The sequence below is a fragment of the Tasmannia lanceolata genome, unplaced genomic scaffold (genome assembly GCF_043159265.1).
Source record: "Tasmannia lanceolata isolate RefF3 unplaced genomic scaffold, GAP_Taslan_0.1 ptg000006l, whole genome shotgun sequence".
Classification (NCBI taxonomy): Eukaryota; Viridiplantae; Streptophyta; class Magnoliopsida; order Canellales; family Winteraceae; genus Tasmannia; species Tasmannia lanceolata.
Window position 1 is genome coordinate 16958404 of NW_027518683.1, and position 27314 is coordinate 16985717.

General features: G+C 38.8%; 3 protein-coding genes and 1 pseudogene across 4 annotated transcripts; 3 read left to right on the forward strand and 1 right to left on the reverse strand.

The window, feature by feature from the left end:
• The first annotated feature begins 1842 nt into the window (after nucleotides 1-1842).
• PXN (Mitochondrial substrate carrier family protein) lies at nucleotides 1843-10093 on the forward strand. Of its 2 annotated transcripts, none has more exons than XM_077382632.1 (11): nucleotides 1843-2137; nucleotides 2276-2353; nucleotides 2431-2505; nucleotides 6123-6253; nucleotides 6490-6544; nucleotides 6642-6755; nucleotides 8083-8151; nucleotides 8230-8337; nucleotides 8698-8766; nucleotides 9196-9250; nucleotides 9648-10093. In XM_077382632.1, the coding sequence occupies exons 2-11, from the start codon at nucleotides 2345-2347 to the stop codon at nucleotides 9830-9832; spliced, it is 870 nt and encodes a 289-aa protein (XP_077238747.1). In that variant the 5' UTR covers nucleotides 1843-2137; nucleotides 2276-2344; the 3' UTR covers nucleotides 9833-10093. The 2 variants fall into 2 exon arrangements, with proteins under 2 accessions (XP_077238747.1, XP_077238746.1); XM_077382631.1 differs by having other exon boundaries at nucleotides 1844-2162.
• A 2523-nt stretch (nucleotides 10094-12616) lies between these two features.
• On the forward strand, nucleotides 12617-16701 carry RPL4 (ribosomal protein L4). Its single transcript, XM_077382633.1, has 3 exons — nucleotides 12617-13341; nucleotides 13670-13905; nucleotides 16383-16701. The coding sequence occupies exons 1-3, from the start codon at nucleotides 12758-12760 to the stop codon at nucleotides 16418-16420; spliced, it is 858 nt and encodes a 285-aa protein (XP_077238748.1). The 5' UTR covers nucleotides 12617-12757; the 3' UTR covers nucleotides 16421-16701.
• A 160-nt stretch (nucleotides 16702-16861) lies between these two features.
• On the reverse strand, nucleotides 16862-19726 carry LOC143879934 (pentatricopeptide (PPR) repeat protein). Its single transcript, XM_077382630.1, has one exon. The coding sequence runs from the start codon at nucleotides 19488-19490 to the stop codon at nucleotides 17469-17471; it is 2022 nt and encodes a 673-aa protein (XP_077238745.1). The 5' UTR covers nucleotides 19491-19726; the 3' UTR covers nucleotides 16862-17468.
• Nucleotides 19727-22954: 3228 nt separating this feature from the next.
• LOC143878772 (putative receptor-like protein kinase At3g47110 pseudogene) lies at nucleotides 22955-27125 on the forward strand (annotated as a pseudogene).
• The last annotated feature ends 189 nt before the right edge of the window (nucleotides 27126-27314 follow it).

A 27314-nucleotide genomic window follows, 5' to 3' on the forward strand; every position in this document is an offset into this window, starting at 1 on the left:
CGGCTAAAGACGTACCCAAAAGAAAAACAAATTGTAATAGTTGGAATTTGAACTGGTCTCATAATGAATAAGGGCCTACTGAGGGGACTACACGTAACCAAGCAAGGGAACAAGCTGCGGAAGAAGCAAAAGGCCGAGCAGCGACTAGCGTGGAAGAACACAGTAATACCCTAAAAAGTAAGACCGGACCTCTCGAAAGCAGTAAAGGATAGCCATCTAAACGAAGAACTATTATAACGGAAAGGGACAGAGCGCAAACAACAACAAGAGAATTATCTAAAACCGAAAAACCCGAAGCCAAGTAAGGGCTGAGCGTCCTAGCGCAAAAGCTGTTGCGCGTTAGAATACGCTTCCTAAACTCGGTGTCAAATCCAATGTGATAAGCCGTTCAACAGGGCTGAAACTTCGCAGTTCTGCGATGAAAGCTTTTCGATCCTCCACACCTTTCTTAAGTCCAAAGGAATTCGGCAAAAAGAAAGATTCATCATTTTTCAACTCTTTTCCTGGGTGGACGTGATAGGGCAGAAAAGACGAGTTCGTCTTTGAGCTTAGGTACGAGCACACACTTGAAAGGAATTTCGGGAATGGGAATAGAGAGCACCTGAAAGGAATCATCATAGGGCTAATCTAAAGGAAGTACCACCAGCCTTAAAGAAGAGAACATGTATGAAGAAGATCTAATCTGCTTTTGGATTGCTTCCACATCTGACTTCATCAATTCTCGATATGGAACAGGGTTCAAATAGAAACCATTCTCTATCTCTAGGACAAGCTGATCTAAAGAACCGTGAGTAGAAGTAGAGGAACAAGTATATTTAGAGAATGACCATAAGCAGAAAATGATAAAAATGAGAAAGGCAATCTTTCTAATGGCAAATTCATGTCTATTGATAGGATTGCCATTGTCCTCAACCTAGACTCTCGAGACCTGCTTTAGTCCAGGGATATAGACTGGTGGCATAAGATTGTTGTTACGAGCAGTGGGTAACAAATGGATTTTTATCATATGTGAGGTCCTCCCATCCCAGCTTCAAAAGAAGGCGCTTGCGTGCGGCTAGCGCGCAACGACTTCTTTAACTAGACGGACCCAAGTGGTCGACAAAATATGAACCAGAGATTGAATCTTGATATACCTCAGAACAATCTATTTTTGTTACCACGAGATGTATTGGCTGCTGCGGATCATTTGATCGGAATGAAATTTGGAATGGCACCCTTGACGATACGAATCACTTGAAAAATAAATGTATTCGTTCTGTAGCAGATCTGTTACAATTCGGATTGGCTCTGGTTCAGTGAGGACCAAAATAGAAACGTTCCCAAAAAGAAATTGCAGAAATTTACCAAATTTCGGTTAGAAATTTCGGCAAATTTTTTTATAAAATATTAATTTTTTATTCCTTTACAGATTTTCAGCTGAAATTACCGAAATTTTGGGGAAAAAAAAAAAAAGACATTTCGAGCGCCTTTACCGAATTTCGGCTGAAATTTCGAGATTTCTGCTAAAATTTCAGTTTTGGACTGAAATGAACGCGGAAACGGAAATTTAAAACCTTGGATGTGTTTAAGAATTTTTAAGCACAGGTTAATGGCCATTTTCCATGACAAAAATACCCTGCTTTCTGGATGAAACAAAAAAAATAACCCTAATTTGCAATACAAAACGACAATAAGTTGTCTGCTTTGGGGTTAATCCCAAAAACATGCGCTATGTTTATATTGGTTGCGAAACGTGCCGTAAGAAAATAGAATAATGGCAGTTTGGATATTCCTTTTCTGATCAGGGTCAATGTCAAAAGACTCAAAACTAAGCAATTTAAAGACTCTAGAGAGGGGAAATAGAGCCGGGGCGTTGGACATCGGACCTTGAAAGCGAAGGATAGCTATTTAGTATTAAAAGCCAAATCTACAGATATTCAACCTTTTCCTATTTTTAGTCTACCAATTTCTCTTTTTCCTCTCTTCTCCTCCTCCTCCTCCTCCCCCATTTCTTTTTCACAAATCCCTTTTCCCATTTCTCTGCAACTCTTCTTCCTCTATATAAAAATCAGAAAAGTTTCAGATAAAGAAAATAAGAAAAGATGTCGGATGCTCTGATCAACGGTTTTGCTGGTGCTGGAGGGGGAATCATCGCTCAGTTGATCACCTATCCTCTTCAAACCGTAAATTTTTTTTTTAAAATCTCAGATTCAGTTATTTAATTTATTTTTTTTAAATTTTCTTTCTCTTTGTTGATTTTTTTTTTATGTTTTTTTTTTTTTTTGGGGTGATCTAGGTGAATACACGGCAACAAACGGAAAGGGATCCGAAAAAGGCGAGGAGGAAGCAAGGAACCATTGAACAGATGTGTCAGGTCTTTTTTTTTTCTATTTTTTTCTCCTTTGGAAATTGTTTTTATTTTATTTTATTTATTTATTTGATGGTGAGCAGGTGGTGAAGCATGAGGGATGGGAGCGGCTGTACGGAGGCCTGGCTCCGTCGCTGGCGGGCACTGCGGCATCTCAGGTGAGCGCACTTTAGCAATTATACCTATACTTCATCTAACGTGCGCCGCATGCTTATTAGTCACTGCGCCTAAGCCGCACGGTGTTTGTAGCTCGTGAATTACTAGTGCCTAATAAACGTGACCTCGGTTAACGTAGGGAGTAGTGATAGATGGGTGGCGCATTTTAGTGGGACCCCTGTTTTTCGTCTAACATGAACCGCATATGCTCACGCCATAAACCTATGTCACGCGTTTTCTGCAATGTTTGGTTGCCCCATGTCCATAAAATGGCTGGTTCATAATTTCATGAACGTGGTGGGAGGCTTAGCTTGTGCTTACCCCTGAGATACCTTTTAGAGGCCTAAGATATATATTCTCAATTTCTAATGCTCTAACTACCTGAGTTCGAATCATGTTTGTTAAAATCTTAAACTTCAATTTATAGAGAAGATTGTATGATTGCATTTTTTATCTCTTGAGAAGCTTGAAGCCTTCACATAGATAGGATCGAGCTATTTCAGCTCCTCATGATGACTATAGAGTGTGGACCTCAGCTATTTCTGGGTCTAAGATGGTAGGCAGCTCTTCTTTCCTACCAGCTGATTGTGGAAGGGGAGTTCTTAAGTCATTTGGAGTTGAATAAGTCATTTGACATTTGTCTTTTTACTATTGGTAGAAAATAGAAGTCCTTACAGAGTTTAAGAACTCTGTTTTAGGAAAGAAAGCCATGAAAGAGTCTTGTGTTGGTAGTGGCAGGAGTCCTACTAATGGTTGAAATTGGGGTTTACAACTTGATTTGGGTGAGGTTTAGAAGTCCTATCCCTACCTAATAATGAGTTTTGTGGGATTTGAAGTATCTATAAATTTTAAAGGCTCACGGCCTTAGCCACCATATTATGATCGAATGAAATTGAGGTTATACTCCCAAGCTTGGTGTGCTACTACCATTGCTCAAGAGATCCTGGTTAGTTCTTTGCATTGTTTATATATGTTATTGTCATCTTCCTATTCATCTTCCTCTTCCTCTTCCTCTTTTATTTCTTGCTTCCATAAGCTTTTAAGTTTTAACTATTAAACCAACTTACTAAGTTTTCCCCATTGACCTATTTTCCCATTTTTACCTTCTCCTGTGGCCTTAAGTATGAACCCTGCAACCATGAGCCCTTTCACAAAGATTCCACCATCGATCTCCTTATCCTTTTTCCCCATTGTTTCAAACCTTCTTCTTAATCGATAGTCAAGACCAAGGTTTTAAATTTCGGTTTCGAAATGCATTTTGGTCCTCACCGGATGAAATTTCGAACGAAATCTATCGAAATCAATTAACGTGATATTTTATCCCGTATAAAATTCGTCGAAATTGCCGAAATTTTTGCTGAAATTTCAAGATTATATTAAATAATGAATACAAATCAGGTTTTTGGTGATATCATCCTATGAGCTGCTCCTAGTGCACCCTACCATCAGTCGTTAAACCTGAAACTTTAACCTTCATGCTTCCACCTACCCCATGACCAAGATCCTTAATCCCTTACATTCAAATCTATTATAAAACATCAGAAATTTAACCTATTTCCTTGTCTGTCCAGATCTGTAAAATTCTTTCAGATTGTTTTCCTACCCTTAATGCTGCATACCTTACCTCTTTAGCCATTTCCTTACGCCAATCATCCTTACCTCAGCCCAATTCCAATAATTACCCTAGCTTATTGACCAACCTACATCCTGTCCTGTTGGCTGGTCTTCATCAATTGTTTTCAGAGCTACTTCTATACTGTCTTCCCTTGGGCATCCTGCATCAAGATGTCAATGCATGAGACAACTGGCGAGGATTCTTGAGACGATTCTGAAGATAACAAGCCAGAGGCTGAATGCATGTGGGAAGGAGGCTGGAGAGTATCACTGAATTAGAAAGTGCTTCGCTAGTCAAAGGAAACTGATTGCATGTAAGCTAAAAAGGCCGCCTGTGTAAATTTATATATGATTTTTCATGTAACCGGCCACACCACTTGCTCAAGTTTCTATTGTGCAGATTCTGCTATATTAGATGTTCTCTGAGGGAATGGTTAATAGGGAACTACCTATCCTCTCTCTCTCTCTCTCTCTCTCTCTCTCTCTCTCTCTCAATATCTATACTTTACATAACTAGAAAGCAAGCAATCCAAAATCGTGAGCTTGCTTCTATTGGTAATCTGCTGGAATTGCTGGGAAGGGGGTTACATAAAAATGGATGGGAATGACAAACGGTTTTGGATCTGGAACACATCTGAGGATTTCTCGGTAAGATCATTCTATCATTGCTTAGTGACCAGCCCGTTTGTGACTAGCTAGACTATTAAAAAAAAGAACGAAAAAAGAAATCATTCTATCATTGCTTAGTGACTAGCCCGGTGTACTCCAAGGTAGCAAGAGTGTGGGCTATTCAAGCCCTTCCTTTTGTGTGAGCTTCTGGTTGAACTGCAAGAAAGAGGGTTCATACGGTGGATTTCCTTCGCATGAAAGCACATAATCAGGCATCAATGATCTTGGGCAAGGATCTCAATCAGTTGAAGAGCACATTTGAGGATGAAATGAGGAAGCACATCAGAGAATACTAGGAGTAGGAGTATGGCCATGACACGACAATGAAGCAGAAACATCATTCTCTGTGGAGTTGTGTTTGTCTTCTTCTTGTTCTTCTCCATTCACTTCAGAAGATGGTACTTATGGGCTAATGGCGGATGTGGAAAGGAAAAAGAAACATTGTGGTGAGTCCAGATACTGTGTTTGAAGTATGTTGTGAAAATGCTGTCATTTTAGTGTTCTGTATAACTCGGGGCACTTGGAAGATACTTGGGCTTTTGCATGTTCCATGGTTAATCTGCATTTTTTAATCATAAAAAAAATCTCGGTCGAGCAAGAGCAAGACATGTGAAGAGAGCAAGTGAGAAACAGGGGTTGTGGTCTGGTAGTTCTGGCTCATTGACACAAGCGAGCGGGTTAGGGAGCGAGGGATCCTTTTATTCTGATTTGTTCTTTTGTTATTCTTTGGACCTTATGCCAATGTGTCACCAGTGATTCAGCCATAGCAGATCTTGCGTTTCTGCATGCTTTTTCCACGGGAATCAAGAAGAAATTAAGATCTAACAGTTCTTACATGCTCAAATCATGCTAACATAGTGATGATTGTCTTGGACATTCTGCAATGTAGAAGAATCTCGTAGGATCAGTCACTTCATTCATGTTGCATGTGAGTATGAAGAAGTGATTTAGACCTTTTTAAATCTTTAGTGCTTGTTGCTCACCTAGATAAGCTATGTAGGACCCCTATGCTGCCTTAAACATCTGAACATCTAAGCATTCTTGCATTGCACTCAAAGAAATTGATAAAGTGTGACAGTCAAAGTTCTCTTTATTCTGTTTCTCTGGTTAGTATTTCCAATCTCGTACATAGCCTTTGTTGGTGTTATGTCGCTTAGCTTCTTCTTTGTTGCTCTATTATAATATCATAAGCTTTACCTGATAAGATGTAAAACCTTAATGTTCTCATTTATTTCTTTTGATAAGTTGTTTTTGAAGCAGGGAATTTACAACCTAACAAAGCTCAATGTCCACTGTCATTCACAGTTTTCTCATCTGATCATAGCTTTTGGTACAGGGTGTTTATTACTATTTCTATCAAATATTTAGGAGCAGAGCAGAAGCTTCTGCACGTGCTCGTTGGAAGAATGGGATCGGAGATGGATCAGTTGGGATGTTCTCATCGCTTCTTGTGGCTGCGTTGTCCGGGTGATCTTCTCTCACAGAATTCTCATATAAGTAACCAGTGATCCCTTATTTTACTTGGATAATAAATGTTGTTGCTTGTCTTCTTTTCACATTTCAGCTAGTTGACTAGTATCAGTCTTTTAGTACATAAGTATTGGCGTAGTATGCTCCACTGTTGTTATTAGCATTCTTTTAAGGTGTATTTTATCATGTGGGTTGCTCTTCAATGTATTGATTATACCTTTACCTCGGGATAGGTGTGTGAACGTGCTGTTGACTAACCCAATCTGGGTTGTAGTTACACGTATGCAGGTACTGATCCAGATGAAACTTGACAGTCAATTCTTTGTATTTTTTAGTGCAGGATTCAACACTTTAATTCTCCTTGTTATGTGTTTGCATTTTGCAGACACACACAAAAGCGTCGAAGAGAACTAAGCTTAATCACATTCTACCGATTCCTCCAGCTGAAGCGCTTCCGATTGCTGCAATCGAGCCTCCTCCTTATGGAACTAGCCATGCGGTACATCCATCCATCATAACTCTTTTACTATTCAAAAAAAAAAAAAAATTCCATCATAACTCTTCATTGGCACAAACTTGTTACAATACAGGGGGCATTATCTTTTATTTCTCTATTGAAATCCCCATTGTAATAATATGAGATGTATAACTTTTTTAATTAGCATAGCAATATTATCTAAAAACACTTGCTCTTTGACAGCCTCCTACCCAATCAGTTGATGAAATGTGGAGTTCATGGCATGATTAATGACCCTAAGATAGGTTCTGTTTGATAGAAACTGTTATTAGGATGATTGAGGTTCGAGCATTCTGATGTTCTGAAAGTTCCTAAAGAAGTTTTTTTTTTAATTTTTCAATAAAGGGAAATGATTTCAACACGGCAATGTTTTGATATATGCGCTCACCTATCTTGTCTTTAAGTATTTAAAGAGCTGTCAAAAGGTCATTACGGTTCCCAAAAAAACTCTTACAAGCCAATTAAAAAAGAACAGACAAGCTAGAGCGCGCCTGTGTTGATATCATTTCCCTTCAATAAATCATCCTTTTCATATTGTAAACCAAGCACGGTTTTATTTGCCATCTTTTTATGTTCATGTAATTGGAATCTTCATTTTGACATTTCTAATGTTCATATCTTGATAGCGGATGACATTTCTCTGTTAATGAAGTTTAAAAAAAAATAAAAAATCAACCCCTTCATATTGTAAACTAAATACGGTTTTATTTGCCCGCTTGTGATATTCATGAATTTTAACCTTAATTTTGACATTTCTGCTCTTCATAATTGTTAGTGGATGATCTTCCCGGAAAATATTATCTGGTTAGTAGATGAAGAATCCAAAATGCAACTACGTTGCATATCACATTCTTTCTTATACTGAGCATTTTTAACATTTATTTGGATGGAAAATATTCTGTAAAGAAAGTCTCGAAATCCCACTTGTCTGGTTTCATTGTGGAAGAATCACCTTCTATTATTAGGAATTGACCATGATCTGATCCATGCAAAAGCAAAATCCCATGATTTCTTGCTTCATGAATTTTATTTGCATAGTCGGTTTGTGGAGCAGAAAGGCTATGTCAACCTATCCTGCCCAAGTTGTTGACAGAACCAAGTCTTGCTCTTAAATTTTTTTTTGAATGGCGAACCCACCTATGAGCAGAAAGAGATTATATACAAACCCTCCTTTGAAGAAATGTTTCCTTTTTATTATTTTGTATTTGTATTTGAGATAATTGATAACCAAGCTCCACCCTTTCCAATTGAGGCATATAATGTTTATATGTTACATATAGGTAGTATAACGTATGTTTTTATTTTACAGGTCCAAGAACTTTACAATGAAGCTGGATTTTGGGGTTTCTGGAAGGGTGTACTCCCAACACTAATCATGGTCAGTGAGATGTAAAATTATAAATCTTACATGCTTGAACAATGAAATGCCATTAATCACGGCTGCTACTGTTCACAGGTGAGCAATCCTTCCATGCAGTTCATGTTGTATGAGACCCTCTTGAAGAAGCTGAAGGAAAAGCATGCCTTGAGTAAAAAGGGCACAAATGGAGTGACTGCTTTGGAGGTATTCTTGGCCTTACTTACGTTGCATCCAATATTACGATAATTGAACTAGGCCATTTTATTGTAAGAACAGTCAAAATATCATCAACATTTCTCGGATGCTTCTTTATGATAAGAGTACACATTAAAATGGTAAAATGTGGAAAAGATACAGCCAAATTGACCATTTTCTAAAATTGCACATCAAATTTAGTAATTATTATATTCCATGGATTTCGCCATGGGATTAGAATTGAATTGAGTGATTTGAAACCTAAATTTTAGGATTGTAGTAACACTTGTTCAATTTCTAAATTGCCGCTAATTGTCATCTTTAATATTCCTTGCGGGTGGTGTCGCATTGGATGGTACTCTTGGACAGGTTTTTCTTCTGGGAGCTGTTGCTAAACTTGGAGCAACTGTTGTGACTTATCCCCTTCTTGTTGTGAAGGTAACTGATTTTATCTGGTAGTGCTGTGCTTCTAAGGCCCTGTTTGTTTTGGATTTTGAGAACTGATTGTGACCAAAAGTGATTATAGGAATCAAAATTAAACGTAAATTTGAGTCCAACAATCAGTTTTTAACTCAATAATCGGTTCTCAAAATCCAAAACAAACATGGCCCTAAAAATAGCTAAGCAATAACCATTTGCCACATGCAACTTCTTCATCGTTTTTTTGGGGCTGATCGTATGGAACCTAATGATGCAAATGGGTAACTAATTTTCAGTGGAACATTTTCAGCCCCAAGTGTTTTTGATGTATACTTTGCCCAGAAGTGCTGTACATGAGTCTGACGAGTTGTTAGACGTGGAAATTATTAATTATAAGAAATATCATACTGCCTATTTTGGTTCTCAAAATTTATACTGCTTTTGCAGGCAAGGCTTCAAGCAAAACAAATAATCGGTGGCGACAAAAAGCATCATTACAAAGGTTTGAGGCACCTCTTGATTTTCTCTCCTTGAGTGACTGACTGTGTTCTCTTCTGTATTCTGTTTGGCTTCTTCCCTATTGTTTCCTTTGTATTGACCATCTCAGTCACCGGATTCTTTCTTGCTCTTTCCTTAGTAAAATTATCTATAATTTAAAAAAGGTTTGAGGCACTTAGCTGTCTGATAGCACAAGCATCCATTGATCTTCATCTCCACTTGACAACCCCATATTTTTTTCACCACAACATTTCATTGAATATCCAATAAATGTTCACCCCATTATTCTTTCTTAATGCAACCAAATAATTCTTATCATGTAATTGCAATATTTCCTTAGTTCATATCACATTTCAAATTAGGTCATTATTGCCAATACTGTCATTTCTTAATGGATGCAGGTACTCTGGACGCAATCATGAAAATGATCCATTATGAAGGGTTCTCTGGGTTCTACAAAGGGATGAGCACGAAAATTGTGCAGAGCGTGTTTGCTGCTGCGATCTTGTTTATGGTTAAGGAAGAGCTTGTGAAGGCGGCTCGCAGGCTGCTGACAAAGGACACCATCCTGATCGATAAGGTTTGATCAAAGGCGCCATGAGAAATGATTTTATATTCTAGGTTTTTGAGTTTTATTCGATAATGTCAGTACTTATAGGCCATTGCTTGTGCTAATTGTACATTCAGCAAGCTTTTACTTGGAAATGAAGGGTATCTGATGGTTCCTTTTAAGAGATTCTAGGTAACATTGCTCTTATTAGTCTGTAACTGATCTGATATCGGCCAAGAACTTAAAACAGAGCTCAACTTCTTGAGATTGGAAATCAGGGATTGATGTTCATGTTAATTTATGTCAAAATTTAAGAGAAATACCAATTAAAAAAAAATAAAATTTAAGAGAAATGCTCAGCATAGAAGTTAAAGGCAAAACTTGGTTTGGGTGTGTGGGCTTTTGCTAGAATTGATTGAGCTCAACTCAAACCGGGACGCCGTTACAAGAACTTATGTTTTGGTTGCCAGCCGGAAATACACGTCCTACTTGAGTGATGATCTAGGCCATTGATCTTGTTGGCTACTATGAGATTATGGGATTGATTGGTCCCACTATCCTAACCAGTTCCTAAAAAGGACAGCTGGACCCACTTGAATGGATGATCTAAAACATTCATTATTTGGGTCCCATCTTTGATGGCTCTTGCCCTGAAAATTGGATCAGTTGTAATCCTTAAACCTTTGATTTGAGCAGTTTTTGTTCCGCCCTAAACTACGACCCACAAGTGACAGGGCTAGGATTATCCAGGTCACTAATTTTGGGACTAACGAGGCCCAAAAACTGAACGTTTTAGATCATCCATTTAATGTGGCCTCACTGTGTTTTCTGTTGGGGTTCCACGCAAAAGCAAAATAGTCCCACATCGGAAAAGTGAGATGGATGGCGATGGGTTATAAGGGAATGGTAAAGGCTAGCTTTTAGGGGTGAGTTCTACCTGGTTAAATTCCCTACAAATGGTATTAGAGCTCAGGGCGTGGTAACTCCGGTTTGCCTCCGAGGGTGGGAATGTCCCTCGGGGAAGATCTCGGAAACCTCAGTCTAGGATCTCGGGATGGGTTATAAGGGAATGGGCACCCTTGCTTTTTTTGTTGGGGTTCCACGTAAAAGCAAAATAGTCCCACATCGGAAAAGTGAGATGGATGGGGATGGGTTATAAGGGAATAGGCACCCTTGCTCTAAAGGCTATCTTTTAGGCGTGAGTTCTACCCAGTTAAATCTTCATTTTCGGACTTGACGAACACCATATAAAAACTCAAATCTGCCTAGGCCATACGTATATGGGATTAAAAAACCTCAAAAAAGATTGTTTTAGTTGGCTGGATTTTGCAGATTGACAGTGGGGGAGTTTTAAGAAATCCATTGCTTGTGACTTATTCTGGTTTGGTTTTAGAAAGGAAAGGGAACGGGGTTTTAGAAAGGAAAGGAATCTGTCTGGATGCTAGGAAAAAAAATTCAGAGTTTTCCAGTGTTTGGTTGACTTATTCTACGGATCTTTTAAAATTTAAAATATTAAACCCTACTTAGGGGTGTCAATGGATCCTGACGGCCCCTTGGATCTGACTGTTAATGGACGGGATTTGGGCACAACTCCCGGATCCCAACCATGTTTATTGGATCCATGTCTTGGATCCGAAATTAAATTATTTCGAATCCTGTGAACCAGCCATAAAACTCCAATAGAGGGTCCCAGATCCGAATGCATGATGGTGATTTATAGGCAATGGGGGCGCCCTTCCACCCCAATTTTGCAAGGGCGCCCTTCAGTCTAGCATACCTCTTTAATTTGACTACTATTATCCTCTCACACAAGTTTTTATCATCAATGATCAATTCATATGTGCTTCACTTAGTCATAAAAATTATTCAAATGATCCAATCTAATTGTTGAACATGGATGTGGGACCCACTGTGCCATAGAATGGACCGTTCAACCATAGGTGGGGACCACTATACCGTACCGGATTATACTACAACGAGGTCATTCTTCCACGAAGAAATAGGGGGGTGTCCACATAAAAGAGGGAGGTGTCGCTACCAGCACTACCATGTTATAATAAGTGCACAAACCCAACTTGTCTTTCTTTATTTACGTGCTTATGAGAGCGTTTGGGGAACTGTAATAACCATTGATAGCTGTTTATATAGTAAAAGACAAGATGAGTTAGTGCAATTAGCAAAACATGGTAGTGCCAATATCATTAGCCTAAAAGACAGAGTCACTTCGAGAGTTAAACCCCTTTTAGGGCATTGATATCCCCCCTGACGGCCTACTAACTATAAAGTACGTTTCCTGTCTACTTTTTACTAGCTCAGCAATCAGTCCCTTTTTCTCTTCCATTCTAGGGTAAAATCACCCCCTCTACTCTACAGCTGTACAACACTACATCTAGCAAAGTAGGCCCCACCATAGGATGATCCAAACCATCCATTTGATGGCGCACAACAAAAATAGGTTGCACCCCAAAATATTATAGATCGGAGGGTTGCGATCACGTGGAAATGATTTTGGGAGCACAACCTATTTACATTGCGGCCCATCATATGGACAGCTTGGAACATCTTATTGTGTGGACCGTACACTTCATTTTGAAAAATATAAGTAGGGCCTGCAATCGGGCCTTAATGTTACTGTACGAACTGAACCATAGGATGATCCAAACCATCCATTCGATGGCCCACAATGTAAATAGGTTGCACCCCAAAATATCATTTCCAAAGGTTGATCCTAGCCCTCCGATCTAAAGAGAATAGGAAACGTGTTTTCCCGTTAGCGGGCCCTCAAGGGGGAATACTAAATAGCCCCGCCCAATTAAAAAGAGAGTCTTAAACCCCTTTCCACTTCTGTGATAACCAAACATCAGAAGAGCTTGCAGCGGATAACGCAGTACCAGACTACCAGTCTCATCTTGTCGAAGAAGAAAAGGGAATTAATAAGATACCAGCTCGGAAACCCTAAAAATGGCGACATTATCAGCATCCTCCCCATCCATCTCCTTCTTCTCCTCGTCCATCTTCCTCTCCGCTCCCACTCAAACTCCCAAATCCCTAACTCTAAAACCCCATTTCCAAACTCCCAATCTCAAAACCCTAACCCTAATCCGCTCCCAGCTCTCCACCCTCCCAATCCTCTCCTTCATCGGCGAGAAAACTGGCGAAACCTTCCTCTCTCTCAAATCCGCTCCGCCGGAGACCGCAAAAGCCGTAGTCCACCGCGGCATAATCACAGACCAAACAAACGCGAGAAGAGGAACGGCCTCAACCCTAACAAGAGGAGAAGTTCGCGGAGGAGGAATAAAACCCTACCCCCAAAAGAAAACGGGCCGGGCCAGACAGGGTTCTAAGAGAACCCCTCTCAGACCCGGCGGTGGCGTCATTTTTGGGCCTAAGCCCAAAGATTGGAGCATCAAAATTAATAGGAAGGAGAAGCAATTGGCATTGTCTACTGCCATTTCGAGCGCGCTTTTGAACACGATTGTTGTTGATGATTTTGCTGATCGATTTGATAAGCCCAAGACAAAGGAATTCATATTGGCCATGAAGAGGTTTATTTATTCTCATTTGAATTTTATAACAGTACAGAAAACTAGGGTTTTAAGGAACACCCAAGTTTGGTTCGAGGTTTATTCTCATTCCTAATTTTACAGTAATACAGAAAATTTGGGTTTTAAGTAACAACAAAGTTGGGTTCGAGTTAGCCAAAGATCACTCCCTTTGGCTCAGTTTCTTTCGACGTAAAAATGGATGTAAAGTTTGGTTTTTGTTCATTTTTACTACATAAAACAAAATCTATGTCCATTTTTAGACTTTACTTTATTATTTCCAACAGTCGTAAGAATCGTATTATTCATCAATTGTTTTTTGGTCTAACAGGTGGGGATTGGATCCGAGTGAGAAGTCGACTTTTTTGTTTGGGGAAGGGGAGGAGGTGCCAGAGAATCTTCGGCTGTCAAGCCGGAATATTAGTACGATTAAGATGTTGACGCCGCGGACTTTGAATTTGTTTGATGTGTTAAATGCGGATAAGTTGGTGTTTACGCGTGCTGCTGTGGATTATTTGAATAGAATGTATGGGTTATCTGTTGAAGGGGAAGAAGAACAGTTTGAAGGTGATTACTTCTCTCATTAACATTGTTAATTTACATTCAATTTGTTCTTTTTTGAGTTTCTTGTGTTGATTTGATTGATTTTGTTGGTTTTGTTCAAGTGAGATCAGTTTAGTGCCTTTGTTATCTATCTGTAATTCTTCTTTTGTGTTCTGAATTCATGAATCCATGTCCTGTTCTCCATTGATTTTTATGATTATACTCTGGTTAAGAATATCTATAATTTTGTGTTGGTTATTTAGTTATTTTAGTAGAGAAGGATGCTAAAAGATGACCCTATTTCCATGTATGAGACAGTCTAGTGACACTCCGCAATTATGCCCACACAGACATTATGCTTGCATAATCTGTACCATTCATGTAGTGGGCCTGACTTTGGACATTCGTAGCGTAAAAATATGATCTCATCAAACTATCCTAATTGTCCGATGATAGGACTTCTGTTTAGGTTGTTGTTCTCTTTTTATTGTTTCAGTGATGAGTGCATCTTTTGCGACCGAAATGCTTTTCTTTTTTATTTCCTTCAAAATGCATACCAAAACCAAAATCGTAAGTGTATCAGTGCTATACTATATCAGTATGTGTTACATAATAATATTTTTATGAACTACATGTGAAATGTGGTGTATGTATTATGTATAAATATCTATATGAATTACATATGAAATGTAATATATATTGAATTAGCAGACATGTGTGACAGCCATATCACTTGGTGTTTAATACTGTTAAACCGTTATGGATGGTTGTCTGGCTTTTGTGATGATTTCTTAGTGTCTATTTGTGCTTATTCTAGCATTTCCTATAGTTTCATCATAAAATTCTATTATTTGCATATGTTTCCATACATTTTCCTGATTTTACAAAATTTTCACCAAAATCCCCAATCAAACCCAAAACTGAAGCCGAAATTTAAAACCTCGATTGGGGATCATCCTACAAACAGTCCAGATCATGTTGATATCAAGTAAACATGCGCAATCAGGAGTATCTTTGCCAAGTGCAAGGTATTGAATCATCCCACTTTCTTAATTTATTTGTAATATCAATATATAGGGAATTGATATCTGCATTCCCTTATTTCATTGATAGCAGTCCAATCTTTACTTTACGCTTCTCTAATTAGCTTTTAAAGGCTGTCACAATTTCTAATATGCTCTCAACATCAGATAAAAAAGTTAGCTAATCAAAGTTTAGTGTAAAAAAAGTGTCTGAGTGCGATTATCAAAACAAGAATGCTACTATGCTTGGGCAAAAAGCCTTCCCCTTTTCCTCTTTGGTTCGGCATTTGACCTTTGGGAAGGATAGAAAGAAATTTGCTTTAGTGTAGAAAATCATCCCCTTCGTTCAAGTCTGGTAGCCCCTCCCCCTCCCCTCCCCTGCACACACACACACACGCGCACACCACACACCCCACACACGTGTACACACACACACACACACACACACGCACACCACACACCCCACACACGTGTACACACACACACACACACACTCGTGTTTCTGAAACTGAACGTTGATGGCTCCAATATAGGAATCCAGGACCAGGACGTATAGGAGGTGTTCTTAGAGATCAAAGAGGGGAAGTTATTTGGGCGTTCTCAGGGCCAATAAGAAGAGTAGATGCTAATTAAGCTGAGCTTAGGGTTATTCATCAAGGTATTCTTCTGTGGACAAGGAGTGTAGAAAGACCTTTCTACTGACATATCTACATACGCAGGTTAGAACTGTAGAAAGACCTTTCTATTGACATATCTACATACGCAGTATTACATGGATTCTTCTAAATTGGTAAAGTGCCCATGTCGGACACGTCTCAGATTCCAATACTTCAGGATTCACTAAGACACTTCTAGATCTATTTTATCTTGGTTTTTAATACTACCACCACAACTTTACAATTACCTCGTGTTTTGAGTTTTACTCATCCTAATGGTAACTTTCTTAAATAGAAATAAAAAATTATACTTAACCTATTAAATTTTCAATATATTAATTGTTGTAATTATCTTCTTGTGTAAAAATTCATTTTAAAGGAAAAAAATTTGTTATGTTAAAATTAAAATTTGAGAATTGATTCAAATCAGACACTCAAAACATTCCGACACTCGTACATATACTGACACAACATAGACACATAATTGATTAAAATATTTTGGCGAATACACGAATCATTCTTCTTGAGATTTGCTCATTGTGACACTCAATACCCATGTCGGATTCCGACACCCGTACATGCACTTATGCAATATAGATACACACATAATTGCAATTGATATGTCAAATAGAATACTAACTTATAATTGGATGTTTATATTTCCATATATTATGCATGCATATACATATACAGCTCAGGAATTGTTGTAGTTAAGATGTCTTCAAAATTACCTGATAGACAGTCCTGCCTTTAATTCACACAAGATAGCTAGCTGTAGATCTGATGGGTTTTATTTCTGTCTTCCTCTTTTCACTTTGGACAGGGGATGAGGAAGATGAGAGTTCTGTTGCAGATGAATGATGATCTGTACAACGATGCGTTTCCAAGATCCATCCAAATCCAAATCTTGAGAAGAAGGTTGCCGAGTCCCGCGGCTATTTGAAGTACCTGTTTGCAACTGTGTTACTTCACATGACGGTTTTGTATATGCTATGTGCATTTCATTGTATCGTTTAGCATGTTATCTCCTATACAATGTCATGATTCTTTCTTATCCAGTGTTCACATTGAGGTTATCTAAGATCCTTCGCACTGGATTTAGTCATTATCGCACACAAGGCTAACTGATTTTGATTGGCCGACATCAGCTATGTTGCTTTTCGTATTTTATCTCGGCCTTCCGTTTTTTGTTTAATGGCTAACTGCACTGCAACTGATCTCCGGTGTGATGGAGCTTAGACCACATTTTCGCTCACCTTTACAGAATTTTTTTTAATACGAGAAATACTAGGATATAAAAAATTTTAGGCAAAAAATCATGATTTTGGAATTGTTTAGAGGGGCATTTGTCAACAAAAGTTTGGTATAGCATTTAGGGACTTTCTGGAAATATCATTAAAAAAGATATCCCCAGCATCTCAATTTGTTTCTCAATAAATATGAAGGGAAACATCAAAAGAACACTGTCCAAATCCAGAAGATCATGAGTAATGTTGGATATCCCCCACGGCTATGTATTGAATGAATCACCTATGCCCAAGAGAATCCCTGAAAGCTACCTCGTAGTATTTATGAAGATCTCTAGCGTCTGCTTAATTAATCAGGTCTTTAACGCCTAATGGGCTTGAGATCACTTTGATCATTTCTCCCCTTTAATCTCTAAACACCCCTCCTACCTTGGCCGATACATGAACACTAAGAACTCCCATGGAATTTCAAAATGATTGCATCACCTTGATCTGAAACCCATCTAGCCACAACTCTCCCTTGAACAACCTTCATTTTCGATGCAGGTGTACTGTCGAGAATCCCCAAAATTCCTTCCTCGCTAAAGCCCAACTGATAATCCATTCCTTTATATTCTCACAGGATGTGATACAGTACTTATTGACTGTTGGTTCAGCTCTATTCACCAGTAATCTCCACAAGAACACTGCCCATCTTTAAAATGATGAAACCGACTCGCATCTCGAACAACGATTTCTCGAACAGTGATCTTGGATATGAACTTGATTGCAAGATGGCAATCGTTGCAGACTCGCAAGTTCTTCATAACCCTTATCGGAACTCCCGATGGGGTGCTCATTAGAGCAAAAGCAATTGCCAGCTTCTCACTGTGGTGAGCCAAGCTCTGCTCTTTCTCTTCAACCTCCATATCATGCAAAACAGAGCTAGTATCAGGCATGTACCCATATTCCTTCATCTCAATTGTTAACTCCTTCAGATACAAATCTATCTCTTTCCATTTCGAATGTGATCTATCTCCCATACAAAACTGGTGCACCTGGTTCTTCACCTCAAACCAGCTTGTCCCAGGTTCCTTCTTCACATTCCTTTCTCTCATAGCTCTCCTCACTTCTGAAACATCCCCCCATCTCTCCGCAGTAGCATGGATGTTCGAAAGCAAAACATAAGGAGCTGAGTCTTCAGGATCAAGCTTAAGAACATCATTTGCAATCCTTCTTGCCATCTCTGTATTTCTATGGATTTTACAAGCAGATAACAAAGTCTTCCAAATAACTGCATCAGGCTTTACAGGCATCGATCTGATCAACTCTTCTGCCTCATCCAAACAACCTGATCGTCCAAGTAGATCGACCATACAAGTGTAGTGCTCCAATCTAGGTTTCACCCCATACTTGTCTATCATCAACCCAAAGAATATATTTCCTTGTTCCTTCAACCCACTGTGACTGCAAGCATGAAGCAAACCCAATAACGTAACATCGTTCGGCTCCATTCCTTCTCTTTCCATCTGTTCAAAAAGCTCGATTGCCTCCAACCCACATCCATGAAACCCATAAGCACTGATCATTGAGCTCCACGCAACAATGTCCAAATCTTTAGATTCTGAGAAGGCTCTCACGGAATCGTCCAGACATCCACATTTGGAATACATGTTCACTAATGAACTCCTCACAGACGCTGCGGAGTCAGCACCAGCCTTGATAGCCTGGGCGTGAATCTGTTGGCCTTGTCCAAGGGTTGCTAATTCAGAGCATGAACTGATAACACTCACAAATGTGATCTGATCTGGCTTGAATCCTGCCATTTTCATGAGATTAAATTGATCCAAAACTCCATGAGAGTGCCCATTTTGCGCTCTCCCCGCGATAACAATGTTGCAGGCCACTATATTATGGATAGGCATCCCTTCAAACACCTTTTCGCCTTCTCCCATACACCCACATTTCATGTACATATGAGCCAGAGAGCACCCCACACATGAATGCGAATGAAAACCTGATTTGACCACATAACCATGAACCTGCTGGCCTAATTCCAGTGATTTCAAACCCGCGCAGCCTCTCAGGACACTACTCAGAGTGAATTCATCTGGCCTAAATCCCAATCTTTGCATCTGATAGAGCAAATCCAGCCCTTCTGTGTTGAATTCAAACTGGATAAAGCCAATGACCATGGCATTCCACGTAGCGACATTTCTCTCAGGCATTTCATCAAACACCTTGCGGGCAAGCTCTAAATCTCCACTTTGAATAAACCCACCTATCAAAATGTTGGAAGTCATGATATTCTTCCTCGGCATCACGTCGAACAATGCGGTTGCCGTCTGTAATTCGCCGCATTTGGTATACATATTGAGTAGATGGTTTGAGACGAATTTGTCTGAAGACAGGCCTGAAGTGACTATGAGAGAATGGAGTTGTTTTCCTTGTGTAAGGGATTGTTTGGGTATGCATCCTTGCAAGAGGTGGGAAAAGAGAGATGGGTCAGACCAGATTTGGGTGTTAAATCTTTCAAAGGCTTCCTTTAAGCTTCCTTTAGAGCAAAGCTTGATATAATCGTCTTTGAATTTAGAGGGGTTTTTAGAGGCTGTGCAGTAAAAATAGAGGCTTGTGTTGTTGGGGATTATTCTAAGTGTGGAAAGAAAGCGGAGGTGGGTTAGAGAAGGCTTGCCCCATACATGCATGACCTCTTTGGCTGTGGAAGGAGAAGGGTGTCATTTCTAATATAGGAGATCTTTTTATTGATTTGACCAAAGTACCCTTCAAGGCACTGTACTCGTCTCTGTTTTGGGGAAAAAATGGACTCGGGACTCGGGCGGTCCAATTGATCCTTTAATCCAAAGGATCCGGAAGTTAATGACATGATTTAGGCACAGCATCTTGATCCAACCATGTGTCACAAACGTAGCCTCCAAATAGCAGTTCTCAATGCACGGAAAATTAGGGGTGCAACTCGGGTCGATTTTTTGGTTGAGCTTTTACCTTAAAATGGGGTCCCGTTCGGGTTGATTCCTATTCATTTTTTTAGCAAAAGCTCAACCCGACGTGACCCGACCCAAGTTGCACCCGGTCGAAAGTACCTTTCATAGTTTTCATTCATTTATGTCATAGTAGTGAGGGTATTTTTGTAACATTAAAAAGCCTTAGTGAAAAGTGAAAACCACAAATAACATTTATTTTTATGTGACGATTAGGGGTGCAACTTGGGTCGGGAAGGGTTGAGATTTTGCTAAAAAATGAATTAGAATCTACCCAAACCTGACCCCATTTTATGGTAAGCTTAACTCGAATTCCCATAAATACCCGATTTGCACTTCTCCCAGTCAAAAAGTAAGATCCAAAAAACACTGTGAAAAGAATCCAAAATTGGCCCTCAGAAAATAGGCCCTGACAGCTGATGCACTATTGTGCCCTTGTGCATGACAATGTGAACACCATTTATTACCAAAATAGGCTCCTATTTTGCTAGTATCTCTCAATTCATTGTACAAGATAGAATTGACCCAACTAGACCTCCGGCAATAACCTCTTCAACCTCTTCTTCTCTGAACTCCTTGTGGCCTATGTAGTTGTCCATGTCTATTACACGAGCAAGAAGGCCTATTCAATGATATGAGGCCAAATATGGTCACAAACAGGGGCGATGGCACATGAAAGGGAATGGGGATAATTGCCCCTTAATTTTTTGGGAAAACAAAATATGAGGAAGTCCAGCGTTTCGGGACTCTATTGGCCAATAGGGAAGGGGGACAATATGAAGCTATTCGGGACTCTATTGGCCATAATGTGCCTTGTTGGCTTTCCCTTCTAAAACTACAATTAATACATCGGCAAAAAAATAGCCCATCTCCTCTTGACGCTAAAACTGACAGGCTGGCATTGATTTTGAAATAAATTCTTCTCTTAAATACCATCAATAGAATCCTAAATAGTCGGCATTTTCCTCACAATCCAAACCGTTGATTTGTTGCACCCTTGCCTATAAAATCATCTCCATTGGATGATCCTAACTCTTCAATCTATAGATATTTCTAAATGTAATTTATCTACATATTAGAGGGTTAGGATCATCCTATGTAGATGATTTTTTCACCTGTGATTCCTAAATCAAAGTGCACTAATAGGACCCACGCAGAATCTAATATTTGCACTCCATTTAATTGAAAGGTCTCAGATCCCTTGAGAGACATCTTTCAGAGAGGGAGATTATATGATGGCCGGTCATGTATGTGGGTGCAGCCAAGGCCCACATTATTTGCGTGATCCAAACTGTTCATTTGTTGGGCCCTAATGTATATAAGATGTGCCCCAAAATATCTTCTCCAATGGATGATCCTAACCCTTCAATTTATGGAGGTTTAAAATTGACAGTACAATATAGAAATTTGTACATAACAGAGGGTGAGGGTTCGGATGAATAGTATGGAGAAATTTTTTTGGGATACACCCTATCTACATGGGTGCGCTTCATGGATTACACCAATCATGCTATCGTTGCTCACATCTTTTGTTTGGTTAGCTCAAATGTCGATACTAACATGGGAAAAAAAAAAAAAAAAAAAACTAGGTATCTAAAAAATCTAAGGTTATTTTCGTAATGTGATAAGGTATATTATAGCTATCCGAGATGATTCCAATAATATATTGCAAAGTCTATCAAATGGTCGAATCAAAAGTTATGCTTATTTGAATTTTTTACTCTTCCAACTACCCTCTTTTAAACTTGCATTTGACATGTTCTACATTACCGCACGGGAGATTGGAGGCATTGCACTGGAAATAAAAAAAATACTGAATATTTTGTAATGTAAAATTACATATTATTGTGTTTGAGTGAAAAACTTTTGCATTGGAATTATTGTTGAGGTGTTGTATAAGGTTTTGGTTGTAGACCTACTATGTAATTATAATTTCCGCGCAACGATATCTCTCTACTTAATTTTCCCTACTGATCTAAGCATGGTAACCTAACCACATAAATCTCGTGTTTGTGCGTATGCTCGTTTGATTTTCGTGGCTTATTTTGAGTTTTCATCGAACATTAGATCGTAGTTTTCTCACATCATACCTGATAAAATATGGAAAATAATATTGGAGGTTTGCTTATATTTTCTCTCATCCCCGTCAAAGTTGGTGGGAAAAACCTTTTCAATGACTTTGACACGGCAAGACAGACGATCGGGTCCGTTGATAACTTGCCGCCCTTTTAGTTTACGGATTTTTGCAAAAGAAGTCATCTACTTTGCTTTATTTGCAAAAAGGGTCTTCTACTTTGACAATTTGCAAATGGAGTCGTCACATTTCAATCAAATTTGCAAATCAAGTCTTGCCATCAATTTGTGACTAAAATGCCCAGGATGGATTATGTTTTACTCCCAACAAGACTAGATTGCCCTTATATGTGAAAAGACAATAGTTACCTTGAAAAAAATGGTAGGCCCCACCCAATGCACGAGTTTGAGTTGAGTTGGTGGGGCTCACCTGTCAAAAAATATTATTCAGCATCACAGGTAATTTGGTCTTTTTCTTAGGTAATTTTCATCTTTTTACAAATAAGGATGTTCTGGTTTTTTTATGGGTCCAAAAACAATTCAGCGTGGGTATTTTGGTCACAAATAAATGGCATGACCTGATTTGCAAAATTAACTCAAATATAATGACTCTATTTGCAAATTGTCAAAGTAGAAGGCCCTTTTTGCAAATAAAGCAAACTAGACGACTTCTTTTGCAAAAACCCCTTTAGATTAATCTATAGACCCGAGCAGTATGCCAACCCTTATGTTTAGGAAAATAAAAATTTATCTCTTTTTGCACACACGACACGTTCTCATTGTTGGTCTCACTCTCTCCCATTGGTCTTAATCTCGTTTACCATATCATTTACCTTACTAAAATATAAGAACAAAGACATGAAAAAAAAAGCTCTAATGACGCAAATCGTTAGAATAATTAATTGTTATTAAAATATAAGAACAAAGAATGTATATAATTACACAAGTCATCAGAATAAAACAAATAATTAGAATAATTAATTGTCATTAAAATATATTAACAAAGAAAATCTCTAATGAAACAAATCGGTAGAAAAAAATTTCATCTCAGCAATGAAGAGTTTTCATCCAGTGCCCCATGATCTGTCTCACTATAAATGAATGCATGCAGAAGCTATGAAGATGATTGTGCACCTCCACTCCCCTTAATTCTCATGGAATCTCTCCATAAGAATTGTACTAAAATTTGCTCATTTCTTCTCTATGTTACCTTTCTCTCATGCACCAACTTTTCCTTGGGCTGGTCAGAATCTCTGATCACCACCTTATTAGGAAATGAAACCGATCGCCTCGCTCTGCTCGCCTTCAAGGATCAGATTACCGAAGATCCTCATGCTGCCTTGGCCTCATGGAATCACACTCTCCATTTTTGCCAGTGGAATGGAGTCACCTGCAGTGCTAAACATCATCAAAGAGTCATAGCCTTGGAACTTGATGGACAGAGCTTGACTGGCTCCTTATCTCCCTACATAACAAACCTCACCTTTCTCAGAAGAATTAGCCTTCAAAACAACAAATTCCATGGTGTAATCCCCCAAGAAGTTGGTTATTTGCGTCGACTTCGGGAAATCATTCTGTCAGACAATTCATTTGGAGGTGAAATTCCAGCTAATATAACCCACTGTTCTGAGCTAAGATTGATCAATTTCACCACCAACATGCTAGTAGGGAGAATACCGGTTGAGCTTACCTCTCTTTCAAAGCTTGTTGTCTTGTATCTGGGTGCTAATAATCTCTCCAAATCCATCCCACCTTCATTTGGAAACCTCTCATCTCTCACCTATCTTAGTCTAATGGGAAATAGTCTCGAGGGAAGCATTCCATCTGATCTGAGAAAATTGAAAAGCTTAAATTTTTTTCAAATTTCGGGAAATAAATTTTCCGGTATGATTCCTCCTGAGCTCTACAATCTCTCCTCCATTGCCTATTTCGCGGCGTCAAACAATCTTCTCAAAGGAAGCCTTCCAGCAGACCTCGGAGAAATCGTTTTCCCTAATCTACAGGTGTTTATTGTTGGGCTTAATCTGTTCACAGGTCCGATTCCAGTCTCACTATCCAATGCTTCACAGCTTGGACAACTAGATTTAACCTCAAACTATCTAACCGGATATGTGCCGGTGAGTCTAGGAAACCTGCATCAACTTTGGTGGTTAGGCCTAGGTGATAATGGGCTCATAAGCAAAGTAGGTGATGACTTCAGTATCCTCACTTCTTTAACCAATTGTAGTCTTTTACAGGCAATACATCTAAATAACAATGATCTCAGTGGTATATTGCCCAACTCCATAGCTAATCTCTCAACTCAATTAAGAAGTCTACGGCTAGGTGTAAACCAGATCACCGGAAGCATCCCAACTGGGATTGAGAATCTCACCAACTTAACTTTCTTGGGTGTACAGGGGAATTTTTTGAACGGTAGTATTCCCAGTGGAATTGGGAAGCTTAACATGTTGGACACATTGAACATGGTTACAAATAGTCTTTCAGGGCGAATTCCGTCTTCTATTGGCAACATCACACAATTGAGTCGACTCTATTTAGCTGAGAATGCCTTTGAAGGGAGCATTCCTCCGAGTCTTGGAAACTGTAGCTATCTGCAAGTGTTAGCCCTTCAAGAAAATAAATTCAATGGGAACATACCAAAACAAATCCGTAGCCTCTTCTCATTGTTTTCCCTAAACTTATCTCATAATTCTCTATTTGGGTCTCTACCTTCGGGAGTAAGCAACTTGAAAAATATTCAATTATTGGACGTTTCCAATAACAATTTGTCAGGTGAAATTCCTAGCACTTTAGATGGCTGTCTTTCCTTGGTGTACCTTTTTATGGAAGCTAACTTCTTCGAAGGAAGCATACCTACATTGAGCAGTTTAAAGGGTGTTCTTGAGCTAGATCTTTCAAGAAATAAATTGTCTGGGCAGATTCCGAATTTCTTGGAGAAGTTCTCTTTGGAATATCTGAATCTGTCCTTTAATGATCTGGAGGGTGAAGTGCCGAAAGAAGGGATTTTCGGAAATGTTAGTGGAATCTCAGTCATTGGAAACAGTAAATTGTGTGGAGGTATCCCAATATTGAACTTATCCGCATGCCCCAGGCAGGTTTCTAAGGAAAGAGGAAGATCCCCTGCACTCAAAGTGATAATTCCAGTAAGTAGTTTGATTCTATGTTTAATTCTACTTACAGGTCTCTTTGTTATTCTTTGTTGGAGAAGAAAAATGAGAAAAAAGCCGTCGCCTTCAACATCTTCCGTGGGAGAAAAATATTTAAAGCTTTCTTACGCGGAGCTCCTTAAAGCAACTGGCGGTTTCTCTTTGGACAACTTGATTGGTGAGGGAAGTTATGGTTCAGTCTATAAAGGACTTCTAGACCCAGATAGAACAGTTGTTGCAGTGAAGGTAATCAAGCTTCAAAAACCAGGAGCTTCTAAGAGTTTCATGGCCGAATGCAGAGCCCTGAGAACCATCCGACACCGAAATCTTGTTAAGATCTTAACTTCTTGCTCAAGCATTGATTTTAAGGGTAATGATTTCAAAGCTCTGATTTTTGAGTACATGCCTAACGGAACTCTAGAAATGTGGTTGCATCCAAATGGAGATGGACAAGATCAGTTAAGTAGTCTGTCCCTTATTCAAAGGCTAAACATAGCCATTGATGTGGCTTTTGCATTGGATTATCTTCATTATCAGTGTGAAAAGCCAATAATCCATCGTGATCTAAAGCCAAACAATGTTCTTCTTGACAATGACATGAATGCCCGCGTGGGTGATTTTGGGTTAGCAAGGTTTCTTTTTGAAGATGCCAATAACTCTGCTCATATTGGAAGTGGAACGACTGGGATAAAAGGATCGATCGGATATGTTGCTCTAGGTAACTACTTTATCTGCTTCTTTTGCTCTTTGTTCTTTAGACATGCCTCCCTAAACAGTTGATAATTTTTTATAATTTTTTTATGATAGAAGCTTAAATTAGTGCAATGAAGGTCAAAAAAACCAGTTAATAAAATGTAATTCATCCTCTTTAACATATTCAGTTATTCACTGCACTTAGAACAAAAGATACAGTAAATTCTCAATGAAAGAAAGATAAGATGATAGGAGAATTTTGTAAATGTTATGGACAAATATGTTTCTACTGATTTGTTTACCCTTTTTTCAAATATTTTTAAATCTTATTTACAAAAAAACATGTAATTTCATCCATCTAGTATTTGGATGGACAACTTCTACATAGGTCGGTCTTTGCATCTTATGTTATACTATGGATTTTATTCTTGGTCTCTTTGTTTTCTTATTCTAATAATCCCTGTATGAGTATGTGGTAAATGATGGCTATAATTTTTGTATTTTTCATGTTTGAGTATCTGGTGAATTATTGGTATGATCAAGCCGTAAAATGGTATGAAATGGGTTATGTTTTGTTCTTTTCCCCCTCTCTCTGGTAATAAAGGATTAGATTTGAGTCTGGAATCCATCAATTTGATGTGATTACACTCGTGATAAGATAGGAACCCTAACATGCACCTCTAGCTCTTGATCATCACTTGCTTATGGAGAAATTTAAGTATTATAAGCATGATATGAAATGATTCTAGTTCTTTTTCTCAATTTTCTTTCACTAAACTCCCTATTTCTCTTTGATATATAGCATATGTTCCTTTTAGAACTTACTTCTATGAATATCTGAAAACTTCACTGCTACAACCATCTAATAATATAAACATCTTCGAGTTCCCAAAAAGCGTAGATTTGAAGAAAAGACAGAAATGTGATTTACCCTTTGAAAAATAACAGTTCTCATTTATGAAAATGAAAGAAAAATATGCTTACTGTCATCGTAGTGTTTAAACAAGCCTAACTATTTAAAATGGGAGGTGCAAAAATTGCAGAATATGGGATGGGAGGCAAGGCATCTACACAAGGAGACGTGTACAGTTATGGGATTCTTTTATTGGAGATGTTCACAGGAAAGAGGCCTACTGATGAGATATTCAAGAATGGTCTAAGCCTTCACCGATTTGCTGAGATGGCTTTACCTGAACGAGTGATGGAGATAGTAGACCCACAATTGCTCTCGGAAGAAGATCATGATATTGTCATTAGAGAAAACACTAGCAATGTGAGAAGCAGAACACACAATTGTTTGCTTTCGCTGGTCCAAATTGGTGTATGGTGTTCTAAAGAATTGCCAAATGAACGAATGGAGGTGAGCGACGTCGTCGTGGAGATGCATGCAATAAGAGACATATACCTTGGGGACCAAACCCACTGAGGTAAGCAAAATATGGATTGATTCTTGGATGAAAGGTCATCTTAACTCGGTCATTACAAAGATATATATTATGGCAAGCAAGGGCCATAAGGCTGAAAATTCTTGTTTAGCAAGCAGGGTTATGATGCATTTTGTCTTCTCTTAAGAGTAGTACTTGTAGTGATTTTGAAAATTCAGATATCTATGATG